The sequence below is a fragment of the Macaca thibetana genome, chromosome 20 (assembly GCF_024542745.1).
Source record: "Macaca thibetana thibetana isolate TM-01 chromosome 20, ASM2454274v1, whole genome shotgun sequence".
Taxonomy (NCBI): Eukaryota; Metazoa; Chordata; class Mammalia; order Primates; family Cercopithecidae; genus Macaca; species Macaca thibetana.
The window spans coordinates 45,527,205-45,545,734 of NC_065597.1; the positions used below are offsets into that span (position 1 = coordinate 45,527,205).

Here is an 18,530-nt window from a genome sequence, read left to right on the forward strand (position 1 = left end):
TGTTAGAGCAAAAAGGAAAATTAGACCAAACTCAACTGATGTCCACCCATGGAGGGAGCATTTAAACCAGCCTTAGCCAGAGGAAAATCACCAGTCCCGATGGTCTGAACTTGAGTGTCTGTAAACCTTGCCACCGAGGGCTACAGCACTTTGTGTCTCCAAGTAACGTCAAAAGGCAGTCTAAGCCATAAGGACTGCAATTCACAGGTGAGTCCTAGTGCTGAACTAGGCCAAGAGACAACAAGCTGGGTGGGGAAGATATGCCATATTGAGATACAAGCTGGGGTAGCCAAGGGAGTGTTGGCATCAACCCTCCCCTAATCTCAGGCTGCACAGCTCACAGCTCTGATAAAGGCCCCTTCATTCTGCTTGAGGAGAGGAGAGGAAAGAGTGGGGAGCACTTTGTTTTACATCTAAGATACCAGCTGAGCCACAGCAGCAAGGTAGGGCACTGGTCAGAGTTGGGAGGCCCCATTCCAGGCCCTGGCTCTCTGACATTCTAGACACGCCCTGGGCCAGAAGGGAACCCGCTGCCTTGAAGGAAAGGACCCAGTCCTGGACTTGCAGCATTCCTCATCTGCTGACTGAAGGGCCCTTAGGCCCTTAATGAACAACAGTGACACCCAGGTACTACATCGAAGGGCTTGGGTGAGCCTCTGTGACTTGCTGGCCTGAGATGAGACTCAGCTTATAACCGGCTGTGGTGGCTATGGGGCAAAATCTTTTCTGCTTAAGAAAAGCAGAAGGAAAAATAAAGGGGACTTTGTCTTGCACCTTAGGCACCAGCACGGCCATGCGGGTGGCCGGGTAGAGCACCAAGTGGGCTCTTGAAAGTCCCTGATTCTAAGACTTGATTCTTGGATGGCATTTTTGGACATGCTGTGGTCCAGAGGGGAGCCCATAGCCTTGAAGGGTGAGTCCCAGGCCAGGCAGGGTGACTTGAGAGACCTTGGGCCTTAAGAGAACATAGACAGTAATCTAGCAATAATTCTTATGGCCTGAGGTGATGGTGGCTATGGGGTGAGGCTCCCCCCAACTCTTTCCATGCCTTGGGACATGGGCCATGGGTTTTCAAGATAGAGCAACCAGTGAGGAAGCACCTGTTCCTGCAGCACCTGCTGCTGTCCTGGCCACTCAGTGGTCACTACTCATGAGCCTCACACAGCAGCTGGCAGAGATGTGGCAATTTGGCAGATCTGCCCATATCCCTAATAAACCACTAATGTTCATCTTTATTAGAGCCAGTCTCATAAAAACTGAATTTCATCTTTTTTAAGAAATACAGGCTGGATATGGTGGCTTAAGCCTGTCATCCTCGCACTTTTGTAGGCCAAGGAAGGTGGATCACCTGAGGTCAAGAGTTTGAGACCAGTCTGGCCAACATGGTGAAACTCCATCTCTACTAAAAATACAAAAATTAGCCAGGTGTGGTGACACATGCCTGTAGTCCCAGCTACTTGGGAGGCTGAGGTATAAGAATCACCTGAATCTAGGAGGTGGAGGTAGCAGTGAGCTGAGATCACACCACTGCAATCCAGTCTGGGCAACAGAGTGAGACTCCATCTAAAAAAAAAAAAAAAAAAAAAAAAGAAAGAAAGAGAGTTTTTTTGAAGGGATAATAACAGAGAACATCTTAAACCTGGAGAAAGATATTAATATCCAAGTACAAGAAGGTCATAGAACATCAAGCAGATTTAACCCAAAGAAGACTACCTCAGAGCATTTATTAATCAAACTGCCAAAGGTCAAGGATAAAGAAAGGATTCTAAAAGCAGGAAGAGAAAAGAAACAACAGACAATGGGGCTACAATGCATCTGGAATCTGATTTTTCAGTGGAAACCTCCTTACAGGCCATGAGAGAGTGGCATGACATATTTAAAGTGTAAAAATCCTCAATGGAATATTTGCAAACTGAATTCAACAATATATTAGAAAGATCATTTGTCATAACCAAGTGAGATTCATCCCTGAGATGCAAGGATACTTCAACATGTGCAAATCAATCAACAAGATCATCATATCAACAGAATGAAGGATAAAAACCATATGATAATTTTAATTGATGCCAAAAAAGCATTTGATAAAATTCAACATCCCTTCATGATAAAAACCCTCAACTAGATGTGGAAGGAGCATACCTCAACAATAAAAGCCATGTATGACAGACCCACAGCTAGTATCATACTGAGTGGGGAACCCAAATTTGGGTTTCCTCTAAGATGTGGAACATGACAAGAATGCTCACTGTCATCACTGTTACTGAAAATAGTACTGGAAGTTCTAGCCAGCACAATCAGACAAGAGAAAGATATAAGGGACATTCAATTGGAAAGGAGAAAGTCAAATTATCCTTTTTTAATAGATGATATGATCTTATATGTGACAAAACCTGAAGACTCCACAAGTAAACTATTAGAACTGATAAATGAATTCAGTAAAGTTGCAGGATACAACATTAACATACAAAAATTGGTAGCATTTCCAGATGCCAACAGTGAACAATATGAAAAAGAAATAAGAAAGTAATCTTATTTACAACAGTTACATGTAAAATTAAATACCTAGGAACTAACTTAACCCAAGAAGTGAAATATCTCTACAATGAAAACCACGAAACACTGGTGAAGAAATGGAATAGAACACCAAAAAAATGGAAAATATTCTATGTTCATGAATTGGAAGAATCAATATTGTTAAAAGTTTCATACTACCCCAAAGAATCTACAGATTCGATGCAATTCTCATCAAAATATCAATTACATTCCTCATAGAAATAGAAAAAAGTATCCTAAAATTTATATGGTACCATAAAAAACCCAGAGTAGCCAAAGCTATCCTATGCAAAAATAAGAAATCTGGAGGGGGGTTGTTCCAAGATGGCCAAATAGGAACAGGTCCAGGCTACAGCTCCCAGCGTAACGAACACAGAAGACGGATGATTTCTGCATTTCCAACTGAGGTACCGGGTTCATCTCACTGGGACATGTGGGACAGTGGGTGCAGAACAGTGGGTGCAGCCCACCGAGCGAGAGCCGAAGCAGGGTGAGACATCGCCTCACCCTGGAAGTTTAAGCGGTAAGGGAATTCCCTTTCCTAGCCAAGGGAAACTGTGGCACACAGCACCTGGAAAATCGGGTCACTGCCACCCTAATACTGCACTTTTCCAAGGGTCTTAGCAAATGGCACACCAGGAGATTATATCCCACGCTTGATTTGGAGGGTCCCACACCCATGGGGCTTCCCTCATTGCTAGCACAGTATTCTGAGATCTAACTGCAAGGCAGCAATGAGGCTTGCGGAGGGGTGCTTACCATTGCTGAGGCTTTAGTAGGTAAATAAAGCTGCTGGAAAGCTTGAACTGGGTGGAGCCCACCGCAGCTCAAGGAGGCCTGCCTGCCTCTGTGGACTCCAGCTCTGGGGACAGGGCATAGCCAAACAAAAGACAGCATAAACCTCTGCAGATTTAAATGTCCCTGTCTGACAGCTTTGAAGAGAGTAGTGGTTCTCCCAGCACAGAGTTTGAGATCTGAGAACGGACAGACTGCTTCCTCAAGTGGGTCCCTGACCCCAAGTAGCCTAACTGGGAGGCCTGCCCCCAGTAGGGGCAGACTGACATCTCACACGGCCGGGTACCCCTCTGAGACGAAGCTTCCAGAGGAATGATCAGGCAGCAACATTTGCTGTTCACCAATATTCTCTCTTCTGCAGCCTCTGCTGCTGATACCCAGGCAAACAGGGTCTGGAGTGAACCTCCAGCAAACTCCAACAGATCTGCAGCTGAGGGTCCTGACTGTTAGAAGGAAAACTAACAAACAGAAAGGACATCCACACCAAAACCCCATCTGTACGTCACCATCATCAAAGACCAAAAGTAGATAAAACCACAAATGTGGGGAGAAAACAGAACAGAAAAGCTGAAAATTCTGAAAATCAGAGCACCTCTTCTCCTCCAAAGGAATGCAGCTCCTTGCCAGCAACAGAACAAAGCGGACAGAGAATGACTTTGACTAGTTGAGAGAAGAAGGCTTCAGACAATCAAACTTCTCCGAGCTAAAGGAGGAAGTTCGGACCCATCGCAAAGAAGCTAAAAACCTTGAAAAAAGATTAGAAGATCGGCTAACTAGAATAACCAATGTAGAGAAGTCCTTAAATGACCTGACAGAGCCAAAAACCATGGCACAAGAACTATGTGACAAATGCACAAGCTTCAGTAACCTATTTGATCAACTGGAAGAAAGGGTATCAGTGATTGAAGATCAAATGAATGAAATCAAGTGAGAAGAGAAGTTCAGAGAAAAAAAGAGTAAAAAGAAATGAACAAAGCCTCCAAGAAATATGGGACTATGTGAAAAGACCAAATCTACGTCTGATTGGTGTACCTGAAAGTGACAGGGAGAATGGAACCAAGTTGGAAAACACTCTGCAGGATATTATCCAGGAGAACTTCCCCAACCTAGCAAGGCAGGCCAACATTCAAATTCAGAAAATACAGAGAATGCCACAAAGATACTCCTCGAGAAGAACAACTCCAAGACACATAATTGTCAGATTCACCAAAGTTGAAATGAAGGGAAAAATGTTAAGGGCAGCCAGAGAGAAAAGTCGGGTTACCCACAAAGGGAAGCCCATCAGACTAACAGAGCATCTCTCAGCAGAAACTCTATAAGCCAGAAGAGAGAGAGGGCCAATATTCAACATTCTTAAAGAAAAGAATTTTCAGCCTAGAATTTCATATCCAGCCAAACTAAGTTTCATAAATGAAGGAGAAATAAAATCCTTTACAGACAAGCAAATGCTGAGAGATTTTGTCACCACCAGGCCTACCCTACAAGAGCTCCTGAAGGAAGCACTAAACATGGAAAGGAACAACTGGTATCAGCCACCACAAAAACATGCCAAAATGTAAAGACCATTGATGCTAGGAAGAAACTGCATCAACTAATGAGCAAAATAACCAGCTAACATCATAATGACAGGATCAAATTCACACATAACAATATTAACCTTAAATGTAAATGGGCTAAATGCTCCAATTAAAAGACACAGACTGGCAAATTGGATAAAGAGTCATGACCCATCAGTGTGCTGTATTCAGGAGACCCATCTCATGTGCAGAGATATACATAGGCTCAGAATAAAGGGTTGGGGGAAGATCTACCAAGCAAATGGAGAACAAAAAAAAGCAGGGGTTGCAATCCTAGTCTCTGATAAAACAGACTTTAAACCAACAAAGATTAAAAGAGACAAAGAAGGCCATTACATAATGGTAAAGGGATCAATTCACCAAGAAGAGCTAACTATCCTAAATATATATGCACCCAATACAGGAGCACCCAGATTCATAAAGCAAGTCCTTAGAGACTTGCAAAGAGACTTAGACTCCCACACAATAATAATGGGAAACTTTAACACCTCACTGTCAACATTAGACAGATCGATGAGACAAAAATTTAACAAGGATATCCAAGAATTGAACTCAGCTCTGCACTGAGCAGACCTAATAGACATCTACAGAACTCTTCACTCCAAATCAACAGAATATACATTCTTCTCAGCACCACGTCACACTTATTCCAAAATTGACCACATAGTTGGAAGTAAAGCACTCCTCGCCAAATGTAAAAGAACAGAAATTATAGCAAACTGTCTCTCAGACCACAGTGCAATCAAACTAGAACTCAGGATTAAGAAACTCACTCAAAACTGCTCAACTACATGGAAACTGAACAACCTGCTCCTGAATGACTACTGGGTACATAACAAAAAGAAGGCAGAAATAAAGATGTTCTTTGAAACCAATAAGAACAAAGACACAACATACCAGAATCTCTGGGACTCATTTAAAGCCGTGTGTGGAGGGAAATTTTAGCATGCCCACAAGAGAAAGCAGGAAAGATCTAAAATTGACACCCTAACGTCACAATTAAAAGAACTAGAGAAGCAAGAGCAAACACATTCAAAAGCTAGCAGAAGGCAAGAAATCACTAAGATCAGAGCAGAGCTGAAGGAGATAGACACAAAAAAAACCCTTCAAAAAATCAGTGAATCCAGGAGCTGGTTTTTTGAAAAGATCAACAAAATTGATAGACTACTAGCAAGATTAATAAAGAAGAAAAGAGAGAAGAATCAAATAGATGTAATAAAAAATGATAAAGGGGATATCACCACAGACCCCACAGAAATACAAACTACTATCAGAGAGTACTATAAACACCTCTATGCAAATAAACTAGAAAACCTAGAAGAAATGGATAAATTCCTGGACACATACACTCTCCCAAGACTAAACCAGGAAGAAGTTGAATCCCTGAATAGACCAATAACAGGCTCTGAAATTGAGGCAATAATTGATAGCCTACCAACCAAAAAAAGTCCAGGACCAGACGGATTCACAGCCAAATTCTACCAGAGGTACAAGGAGGAGTGAGTACCATTCCTTCTGAATCTATTCCAATCAATAGAAAAGAGGGAATCCTCCCTAACTCATTTTATGAGGCCAGCTTCATCCTGATACCAAAGCCTGGCAGCGACACAACAAAAAAAGAGAATTTTAGACCAATATCCCTGATGAACATCAATGCAAAAATCCCCAATAAAATACTGGCAAACTGAATCCAGCAGCACATCAAAAAGCTTATCCACTGTGATCAAGTTGGCTTCATCCCTGGGATGCAAGGCTGGTTCAACATATGCAAATCAATAAATGTAATCCACCATATAAAAAGAACCAAAGACAAAAACCACATGATTATCTCAATAGATGCAGAAAAGGCCTTTAAGAAAATTCAACAGCCCTTCATGCTAAAAACTCTCAATAAATTTGGTATTGATGGAACGTATCCCAAAATCATAAGAGCTATTTATGACAAACCCACAGCCAATATCATACTGAATGAGCAAAAACGGGAAGCATTCCCTTTGAAAACTGGCACAAGACAGGGATGCCCTCTCTCACCACTCCTATTCAACATAGTGTTGGAAATTCTGGCCAGGGCAGTCAGGCAAGAGAAAGAAATAAAGGGTATTCAAGTAAGAAAAGAGGAAATCAAATTGTCCCTGTTTGCAGATGACATGATTGTATATTTAGAAAACCCCATCATCTCAGCCCAAAATCTCCTTAAGCTGATAAGTAACTTCAGCAAAGTCTCAGGATACAAAATCAATGTACAAAAATCACAAGCATTCTTATACACCAATAACAGACAAACAGAGCCAAACCATGAGTGAACTTCCATTCACAATTGCTTCAAAGAGAATAAAATACCTAGGAATCCAACTTACAAGGGATGTGAAGGACCTCCTCAAGGAGAACAACAAACCACTGCTCAATGAAATGAAAGAGAACACAAACAAATGGAATAACATTCCATGCTCATGGATAGGAAGAATCAATATCGTGAAAATGGCCATACTACCCAAGGTAATCTGTAGATTCAATGCCATCCCCATTAAGCTACCAATGACTTTCTTCACAGAATTGGAAAAAACTTATTTAAAGTTCATATGGAACCAAAAAAGAGCCCACATTGCCAAGACAATCCTAAGCCAAAAGAACAAAGCTGGAGGCATCATGCTACCTGACTTCAAACTATGCTACAAGCCTACAGTAACCAAAACAGCATGGTACTGGTACCAAAACAGAGATATAGACCAATGGACATAACAGAGTCCTCAGAAATAATACCACACATCTACAACCATCTGATATTTGACAAACCTGACAAAAACAAGAAATGGGGAAAGGATTCCCTATTTAATAAATGGTGCTGGGAAAACTGGCTAGGCATATGTAGAAAGCTGAAACTGGATACCTTCCTTATACCTCATTCAAAAATTAATTCAAGATGGATTAGAGACTTAAATGTTAGACCTAAAACCATAAAAACCCTAGAAGAAAACCTAGGCAATACCATTCAGGACATAGGCATGGGCAAGGACTTCATGTCTAAAACACCAAAAGCAATGGCAACAAAAACCACAATTGACAAATGGGATCTAATTAAACTAAAGAGCTTCTGCACAGCAAAAGAAACTACCATCAGAGTGAACAGGCAACCTACAGAATGGGAGAAAATTTTTGCAATCTACTCATCTGACAAAGGGCTAATGTCCAGAACCTACAAAGAACTTAAATTTACAAGAAAAAAACAAACAACCCCATCAAAAAGTGGGTGAAGGATATGAACAGATAGTTCTCAAAAGAAGACATTGATGCAGTCAACAGACACGTGAAAAAATGCTCATCATCACTGGCCATCAGAGAAATGCAAATCAAAACCACAATGAAATACCATCTCACACCAGTTAGAATGGTGATCATTAAAAAGTCAGGAAACAACGGGTGCTGGAGAGGATGTGGAGAAATAGGAACACTTTTACACTGTTGGTGGGACTGTAAACTAGTTCAACCGTTGTGGAAGACAGTGTGGGGATTCCTCAAGGATCTAGAACTAGAAATACCATTTGACCCAGCCATCCCATTTATAGCTATATACCTAAAGGATTATAAATCATGCTGCTATAAAAACACATGCACACTTATGTTTATTGTGGCACTATTCACAATAGCAAAGACCTGGAATCAACCCAAATGTCCATCAATCATAGACTGGATTAAGAAAATGTGGCACATATACACCATGGAATACTATGCAGTTATAAAAAAGGATGAGTTCATGTCCTTTTTGGGACATGGATGCAGCTGGAAACCATCATTCTCAGCAAACTATCACAAGAACAGAAAACCAAACACCGCATGTTCTCACTCATAGGTGGGAACTGAACAATGAGAACACTTGGACACAGGAAGGGGAACATCACACACTGTGGCCTGTCATGGGATGGGGGGAGGGGGGAGTGATAGCATTAAGAGATATACTTAATGTAAATGATGAGTTAATGGGTGCAGCACACCAACACAGCACATGTATACATATGTAATAAACCTGCACATTGTGCACATGTACCCTAGAAATTGAAGTATAATAAAAAAAGAATATGCAGATGAGAACAAAGAAAACAAAAATAAAAACAAAACAACAAATAAAAGAAATGTGGAGAAATCACATTACCTGACTTTAAATTATACTACTGAGCTATAGTAATCAAAACATCATGGTACTATCATAAAAGCAGACACATGGTATTGTCATAAAAGCAGACGAATGCAACAGAATAGAGAAACCAGAAACAAAGCCACATACCTACAGTGAACATACATTTGCAAAAGGCACCAGGAACATACACTGGGGGAAAAGACAGTTTCTTCAATATATGGTGCTGGGAAAACTGGGTATCTATATGCAGAAGAATGAAACTAGACCACTATGCTTTTTTTGTTTGTTTGTTTGTTTGTTTTGTTTTATTTTGTTTGTTTTTGAGATGGAGTCTGGATCTGTCACCCAGGCTGCAGTGCAGTGGCACAATCTTGGCTCACTGCAACCTCTGCCTTCTGGGTTCAAGTGATTCTCTTGCCTCAGCCTCCCAAGTAGCTGGGATTACAGGCACCCACCACTATGCCTGGCTAATTTTTCTATTTTTAGTAGAGAAGGGGTTTCACCATGTTGGCTAGGCTGGTCTCAAACTCCTGACCTCAGGTAATCCGCCTGCTTCAGCCTCCCAAAATGCTGTGATTACAGGCGTGAACCACCACACCTTGCCTAGACCCCTATCTCTCACCATATACAAAAGCCAAATAAAAATGGATTAAAGACTTAAATCTAAGACCTCAAACTATGAAACTGGTACAAGAAAACATTGGGGGAAATCTCTAGGACAATAGTCTAAGTAAAAATTTCTTGAGTAATACTGCACAAGCACAGGCAACAAAAGCAAAAATTGACAAATGTGACCGCATCAAGTTAAACAACTTCTGCACAGCAAAGGATACAGTCAACAAAATGAAAAGACAATCCACAGAATGGGAGAAAATGTTTGCAAGCTACCCATCTGACAAGGGATTAATAAGCAGAATATGTAAGAAGCTCAAACAACTCTATAGAAAAAAAAATCCAATAATCCAATCAAAAAATGGGGAAAAGATTTGAACAGACATTTCTCAAAAGAAGACATACAAATGGAAAACAGGCATATTAAAAGGTACTCAACTTCGCTGATCATCAGAGAAATGCAGATCAAAACTACAATGAGATATTATCTCGCCTCAGCTTAAATGGCTTATATCCTAAAGATAGGCAATGACAATTGCTGGTGAGGACGTGAAGAGAAGGGAACCCTTGTACACTATAGATGGGAATGTAAATGAGTACAACCACTATGGAGAAGAGTTCAGATATGTCTCAAAAAACTAAAAATTGAGCTACAATATGATCCAGCAATCCCACTGCTGTGTATATATCCAAAAGAAAGGGAATCAGTATATCAAAGAAATAACTGCACTCCTATGTTTGTTTGCAGCACTATTTACAACAGCTAAGATTTGGAAGCAACCTAAGATTCCATCAACAGATGAATGGATAAAGAAAATATGGTACAGATATACAATGGAGTACTATTTAGCCATAAAAAGAATGAGATCCAATCATTTGCAACATCGTGGATGGAAGTGGAAATTGTTAAGTGAAATGAGCCTGACACAGAAAGACAAACATTGCATGTTTTTGCTTGTTTCTGGGTTCTAAAAAAGCAATTCAACTTGTGGGCATAGAGTAGAAGGATGGTTACCAGAGGCTGGGAAGGGTAATAAGAGTTTGGCAGGAGTTGGGGATGGTTAATGGGTACAAAAAATAGAAAGGATGAATATGAGTTACTATTGTTAGCACAATAAGGTGAGCATAGTCAATAATAATTGCATATTTTTAAATAAAGAATGTAATTGGATTGCCTATAACTCACAAGATAAATGCTTGAGAGGACGGTTACTCCATTTTCCATGCTGTGTTTATTTCACATTGCCTGCCTGTATCAAAATGCCTCATGTACCTTATAAATGTGTATTAATACGTGCATAATGTACCCCCAAAAATAAATAAAATATTAAAGTAAATAAATTCAGAAATTATTTCTGGAGATATTCTGATTTCTAATAATATTGGTATAAAATAGACATGCACACATCAAAATGTAATGAAAATTTATGATTTTAAAAAATAAACTACCTGTTATCATAAGATTATAAGAAAGTTAAGATTTCTAAGAAAGTATGAACAATTATCTCCAGAAGATAATTTTCTAATTTTAAAAATATCTCTGGCAATAAAGACATTTTATGTTATTGTCAGGAAGCTTTATTAACTTCAGTATTCATAGTTGTTAAACCTTATACATAAAGTTTTGCATCTCTAAAACTCAGGAATTCTGCTGACTTGATTTTTGTGTGTGGAGAATGGGGTCTTTCTATATTGCCCAGGGAGGTCTCAAACACCTGGACTCAAGCTATCCTTTTGCCTCTGCCTCCATAAGTGTTGGGATTACAGGTGTGAGCCACTATGCCTGGCCTGATGTGATTTTTCAGTCCCCGTTTTCTCTCCTCATGTGAATACGGGGTCCTGCTTGAGCAGCATCTTGAGTTGATGTTTTAGAATTACATTTTTCATTCAATTAAAAATGCATATTACCATAATATTTCAGAAATAAATGTTTGTTTACATTAGTAAAAGTATATTTTATATCCTTGAAACAAATGTTGAAATATATAATCGAAATTTTGAATCTCAAGATTTTTTTCTCCTCTTGTTTTCATTTTCAAAACTTCAGAGAAGGGTATAGTGTTGCATGATTTAATTCTGTGAGTTTAGTATAATTTAAAAATGTTCCTCCTCTTCACATTATATGCTTTTCCTGAGTAAGGTCATCCACTCTTGCTTTCTGGGTGCCTCAAATTTGTTATGTCACACACTGAAGACATTGTCCTTGACCCTTTCCTGATGTTTTGTAATCTACTCTGTCATCTGGTTTCATCATCCTAGGAAATAACACCTAGTTAGTAGCACTGAAACATTGAAGCAGGACAATTTCTACATTTCAGCACTTTCTCAAATCATCAGTTCAGTCACTTGCAAATTCTATATTTTCTACTGCTTAGCATTTTTTATATCTCATTATCATAATTCACTCTCTGACTCATAATTTGGAAATACTCTTGTTTAATTTCCCCCATGCCATGTTCATATCTATCTTTTTGTTGCTGCCAAGGTGACTTTTATAAAATATATTTATAATGATATATAACTCATCTGCTTTTGAATGGTTCCCCATTACATGATGGGGAGAGTTCACACTCTAGTGTGGCCCATATCTTTTGTGGTTTGGCCTGATTCTCCCATTTTCTCTCTCCATTCCATTCCCTCTCACTATGTTCCACTCTTACAGCATTATTTTGGTACCCTTCATTTGCCCTATCATTTCATGCCTCATCCTTTTGAGCATGCGTCTCTGTCTAGGAACCCTTCCTGCCCTCACTGTTCTTTTCTTGGTCTATGTTTCAAAATATGGCTCTATCTTTGTAGCGTTTCCTGAGCTCCCCAAGTAGAACTGATTGTTCTTTTCCTTGTGCCTGTACTTACTTTTTTCACTTTAGTTGTAGAACTCATGGACTACACTTTTCTGTTTTTATTACCTTTTATGTATCTCTAACTTTGCTGAAATATAAGGCAGGACCTGACTTTTACTTATATTTTTAGCTTCTCCCCAAATATTGCTTATGATTTGATAAATACAGTACATTTTTGTTGTCTTACTGACAGAATGGTGAGTAAATACAATGTTTTCTGAAGTTGCTGTTCTTTTCTTTTTAATAGGAGAAAGCAACAGAGCCAGCAAATGGAAAAAGACAAAATGGTATGGGTATTATTGAGAGTGCTCCACAAGAGCACACAAATAATGAAAATTTAATTTTGATTCAAAAATGTTCGAGGTGGTAAGTTAGTGAATATATCTGAAAAACAGCGTATACTAAGTATTTTCAATAGAAAAACCACCAACCTATGTAGATCCAAACATAATATTCATTTCTTTCCCACAGTATTTTTCTGTCTTTCTTTATACTACCAACTTTTTCCTGAAACTACTTCAATTCCTCAATTCCCTGAAACTTTTTTCTTTTTCTTTTTGCTATTACTTTTGTTTCACTGAAATATTTATGGGTGAAGACAAACTTGTATAGGTATATAAAATTCATAGTGATAAATTTTCTCATGAGTGTATCTGTGTATAACATTTTATAGATGTGCCATTCGCAGTAAAATCAGGACAAAAGGAAGATATCCAATCACATTTGGACAGCAAGGTATTATCTATTGTTATTGCTGCGGTTATTATTTTAGAAAATAAGCATTCAGTGATGTTACAACATAAAAGAGAATGCTTTCACTTCACTTTTGTGCCTCTGCATATGCCCATAAATAATTATTTTCTGGCCAGGCACAGTGGTTCACGCCTGTAATCCCAGCACTTTGGGAGGCCGAGGCAGGTGGATCACCAGAGGTCAAGAGTTTGAGACCAGCCTGGTCAACATGGCAAAATCCAGTCTCTACTAAAAAAACCCAAAAATTAACCAGATGTTGTGGTGCACACCTGTAATCCCAGCTACTCGGGAGGCTGAGGCAGAAGGATCACTTGAACCCAGGAGATGGAGGTTGCAGTGAGTCGAGATTGCACCATTGCACTCCAGCCTGGTCAACAAAGCAAGACTCCATCTCAAAAAATTTATTTTCTTACATTATCAGCCCATAATTAGTACAGTAATTATGTACACAGTATATCACTGCTGCATAGTACAATTCTGTTAATTTGGAGGATTCGTGTAAAAAGCCGGTGTCACATAGTACAAAATTTATAAGGGTTAGAAGTCACAAGGAATCAAACTTAATCTAAAGTTAAGTTTATCTAGAAACTAAAAAATTGTTCCATGTCAATATATAGCCAAATGTATGATTCTGTGTTCTACCTGGATGTGTAAAAGTGCTAATGAGATTCAGAGAGAAAGAGTTTGGACTGGAGTTTTGTACAACTTGAAACCCGAAAAGACAATGCCTGGGATTTAAAATACTACTGTATTTGCATTGACTAGTATAGGTGTGCAAAAAAATTTCAGAAGAAGCAAAAGCATGGGGAGTTGTAAATAAGTGAAGCTATAAACACAGTAGTTTGGTTTAGTGGTGTTTTATTAAGTAGAAATCATATTCAAAAAAAGAAAACATTAGTACCTTTATGGTAAATGATGACTATTCTAAGGTGACAACAGTAGAAAGAGATGAAGGGGCCTGGCTTCTTAGAAGCAGTTGCTGTATTGTGATACCAGCACCAAGTTGGTCAAAAGACATGTTGTTATCCTGGTGCTTTTACTTACTAGCTATGAATTTCTGGTAAAAATTATTTAACCTATTTGAATGTCGAATGATGCCCCTCATAAAAAGGGTACTAGTATGTACTCCTAGGCATGTGTAATGAACAAATGCGCTGAAAAATTGGAAAGCATTTTGTAAACCTGAGAGTGTGACCACTAATGTATAATAAAGTGATCCACAGGGGTATTCGGTGCCTCAATAAGTATTGAGGATGCTTCACGTAAACCCTGAGGACAATACAATGACAATAGCATCAAGAAAAGTTTGGGAAAGTCAGAGTGGGCATGTGGATTTCTAGTTTGGGGAACATGAGTTTCAGCAGACTATTACTAGAGAACTCTTCTAGGAATCTAGTGGTTTGGTGCTTAAGACATTCCCATGGAAATTTAAGTGTTTTGACCTTGAGTGAATTTCTACTGTTGAGCACCAACTCTGTTAGGCAACTAGAGACTGAATATAGATGATGGGGGCTTAGGTTACAGCAGCAAGAAGAGAAAAACAAGTAAATAACCCAGCATTGTAAGTTGAATGTGCTTCCTATAAAGAAAACAGAGAAGACAGAGATTATTGGAGAAGTTTGTAGTTAGCGTGGGGATGGGAGTGGCAGTAAAGTTCTGTAGTCAGAGGAGATGTTTCTGCATGTGACATTGAAACTGTCAACTAAAGGATGAAAGGAGCCAGCCATGGGAAAGTCTAGGAGGAGGACATTCTGGACAGAGAGGAAACAATGGATCTCATCTGTTCATCATTTTCTTGTTAACATCCTGGAATCACCAGAAAGTGGGGTTACCATCATCAACTTCATCATCATCATTATTTTTATTACTATAATGTGTAGAAAAGAAAAGGTGAAATTACCTTGCCTGGCACATTTTAAATGCTTCACAAATGAATGTTCTGAATGTTCTTGTTCTGCTTTTTTTTTTTTTTTTTTTTGAGATGGAGTTTCACTCTTATCGCCCAGGCTGGTGTACAATGGCGCGATCTTGGCTTACTACAACCTCCACCTCCCAGGTTCAGGGGATTCTCCTACCTTAGCCTCTACAGTAGCTGGGATTACAGGAGCATGCCACCACATCCAGCTAATTTTTATATTTTTAGTAGAGGTGGGGTTTTGCCATGTTGGCCTGGCAGGTCTCGAACTCCTGACCGCAGGTGATCCACCTGCCTCAGCCTCCCAAAGTGCTGAGATTACAGGCGTGAACCACTGCCTGCACCCAGCCTTGTTCTGCTTTTTATACTAAGACTCAATATACTTTGTTGAAGTTACCTTTTTATGGGAGAGCATTGCTTACTATATCTAATATTTGCTTACTTATATATAAGTATATATAGACATAATATATATATATATGTTTATATATAGACATAAATAAAGGTTTTCTCATTGGTTTGTAGTTGTATTCAACCATTTTTTCTATCAGTAAAAATGATATGAAAGACTGTGTAGATTTCTCCAAGCCCTTGTTTACCTAAATGAAGGAGCTTCTACCATGTTCTGTTTAAATGCAACATGACACACACCACAGTTTCTTATTGTGCTGTCTTAACATTTACATTTTCTGTAACTAGAAATCTTTTAAATATTTAATGCTTTAAGTGTATTACCAAGTGTATTGTGTAGTATTTTAAATGGTCTCTTACATTTGGTTGGGAATGTAGGGTAGAGTTAGGTATTTTGAAGTTAGTCTCTTGCTGCAATATGCACATAAGTTATTATTTGGTCTGTGAATATATTTCTTGTAGCCTTTTAGTCTGGGTGTGCAAAGTCAGTAGCCCTGTGAAGATAAAAGATAAGTTTGATTTAGAGAGCCTATCTATGTAAGCTTCTTTATTGAATAATTTAGGTTCCCAACACATGTTCTTATTTTGAAGTTATCTGAACGAAAAACACCTTCTTTAAAAGAAAGTGTTTGAGAAATCTTTATGTAACTACTACTTCTTTTTCATCTTCTTGAAACTCATTGTTGTTATTAATTTTTACAGAAGATCTCCAAGAATCACACAGAGAACAGTGGCACTCATGTATCTGGGGCTACAGACTGTAAGACAAAATATGTAATAAATGGGCAAGAAGAAGGTAAAAACTGTATATCATATCATACTAAGGCTCAATATACTTTGTTGAAGTTACTTTTTTATTGGGAGAGTGCTGCTTACTATATTTAATATTTGCTTACTTATATGTAGACATAAACTAAAGTTGAATGACAGTATGTCTCTTTTGCTTACTTATATTTAGACATAAACTAAGTTGAATGACAGTATGTCTCTTTAAAAACATGAGCACTAGTATATTCTAATAGCCAGATAAAACTTCTTAAAATGACTTCTTTTTTTAAAAAAATTTTTTGAGATGGAATTTCACTCTTGTTGCCCAGGCTGGAGTGCAATGTTGCGATCTCGGCTCACCACCACCTCCACCTCCCAGGTTCAAGCGATTATCCTGCCTCAGCCTCCTGAGTAGTCGGAATTACAGGCATATACCACCATGCCTGGCTAAGTTTTTGTATTTTTTCTATATGCTTCATTTTCATTCTTTAAGCTCTGGTGCCTGACACATAGCAGGACTCCATAAATAATTGCTGAGTAAAATACATAAAGGCTGTTTATAGAAAGATGATTTGCAAGTTGTCCCCTATTGTGTAGAAGCAAAGGAGACAGTCATGTGAAGCAATAATATACAGTCAAGGTGGTAAAGATGCAGTAGAAAAATCAATAAAATACTAAGGCAGCCCCAAGAAAGGAGACACCTGTTTATCTGGGGAATAAATATACTAGTTAAAAAAATCACCAGAATCAACGAAGACTTCACATAGCCACCTATTTTAAAAGAAGAAAATAAATTTGTCAGAATAGTAGAGGAAAGCATTTCAGGTATTAGGAACAGGGTGCACATCGATAAAAGTGTAAACAGTTGTTTTGGAAATCATCAATCAGGTACTACCAAGAAATAGAGAATAGTATACCTCATTACTATGTAGGGATGTTTCTACTAAATTTTAAAGTATATTTCTAATTTTTAATTTTTTGTGTACAAGGTAGGTGGATATATGGACTACGTGAGATATTTGGATACAGGCATACAATATATCATAATCACATCATGGTAAATAAGATATCTATCACTTCACGGATTTATCCTTTGTGTTAAAAACAATCCAATTATACTGTTTTAGTTATTTTTAAATGTACAATTAAGTTATTATTGACTTTAGCCACACTGTTGAGCTGTCAAATACTAGATCTTATTCATTCTATTTTTTGGCACCCATTAACCAACCTCTCGTCCTCCCTCAATACTGCCCCACCACTCTTCCCAGCCTGTGGTAATCATTATTATACTTTATCTCCATTAGTTCAATTGTTCTAATTTTTAGTTTTAAAAAATAAATGAGAATATGCAAAGTTGGTTCTTCTGTGCCTTGCTTATTTCAGTCAGCATAATGACCACCAGTTCCATCCATGCTGTTGCAAATGACAGGATGTAATTGTTTTTCATGGCTGATTAGTACTCTATTGTGTATATGTACCACAATTTCTTTATCCATTTGTCTGTTGTGAAAGGTGTAGGTTGCTTCCAAATCTTGGCTATTGTGAATGATGCTGCAATAAACATGGGAGTGCAGACATCTCCTTGATGTACTAATTTCCTTTCTTTTGGGTATATATCCAGCAGTGAGATGGCTGGATCATATGGTAGCTCTATTTTTAGTATTCTGAGGAACCTCCAAACTATTGCTCATAGTCATTGTACTAATTTACATTCCCACCAACAGCATACAAGGTTTCCCTTTTCTTCACATCCTCATCAGCATTTGTTATTGCCTTTTGTCTATAAGCCATATTAACTGGGGCAAGGTGACATCTCATTATAGTTTTGATTTGCATCTCTCTGATGATCATTGATGTTGAGAACCTTTTCATATGCATGTTTGCCATTTGTATGTCTTCTTTTGAGAAATGTCTATTCAGATCTTTTGCCCATTTTTAAATTGAATTATTAGTTTTTTTCCCATACAGTTATTTGAGCTCTTTGTGTATTCTGGTTATTAATCCCTTGTCAGATGGGTAGTTTGCAAATATTTTCTCCCATTCTGTGGGTTGTCTGTTCCCTTTGTTGACTGTATCTTTTGCTGTACAGAAGCATTTTAACTTGATGTGACCCCATTTGTCTATTTTTGCTTTTGTTGCCTGTGCTTGTAGGATATTACTCAAAAAAT

The 18,530-nt window shown here is 38.4% G+C and overlaps 1 protein-coding gene across 9 annotated transcripts in view; it reads left to right on the top strand.

Moving 5' to 3' along the window:
- LOC126944176 (putative ankyrin repeat domain-containing protein 26-like protein) overlaps positions 1-18,530 on the top strand; it is an 85,735-nt gene that overhangs the window by 27,834 nt on the left and 39,371 nt on the right. For all 9 annotated transcript variants that reach the window (XM_050773446.1, XM_050773447.1, XM_050773450.1 and 6 more), the window contains 3 exons: positions 12,760-12,799; positions 13,186-13,247; positions 16,294-16,387. In XM_050773446.1, coding sequence (XP_050629403.1) covers positions 12,760-12,799; positions 13,186-13,247; positions 16,294-16,387 — 196 coding nt within the window. The remainder of the gene's footprint in view (positions 1-12,759; positions 12,800-13,185; positions 13,248-16,293; positions 16,388-18,530) is intronic.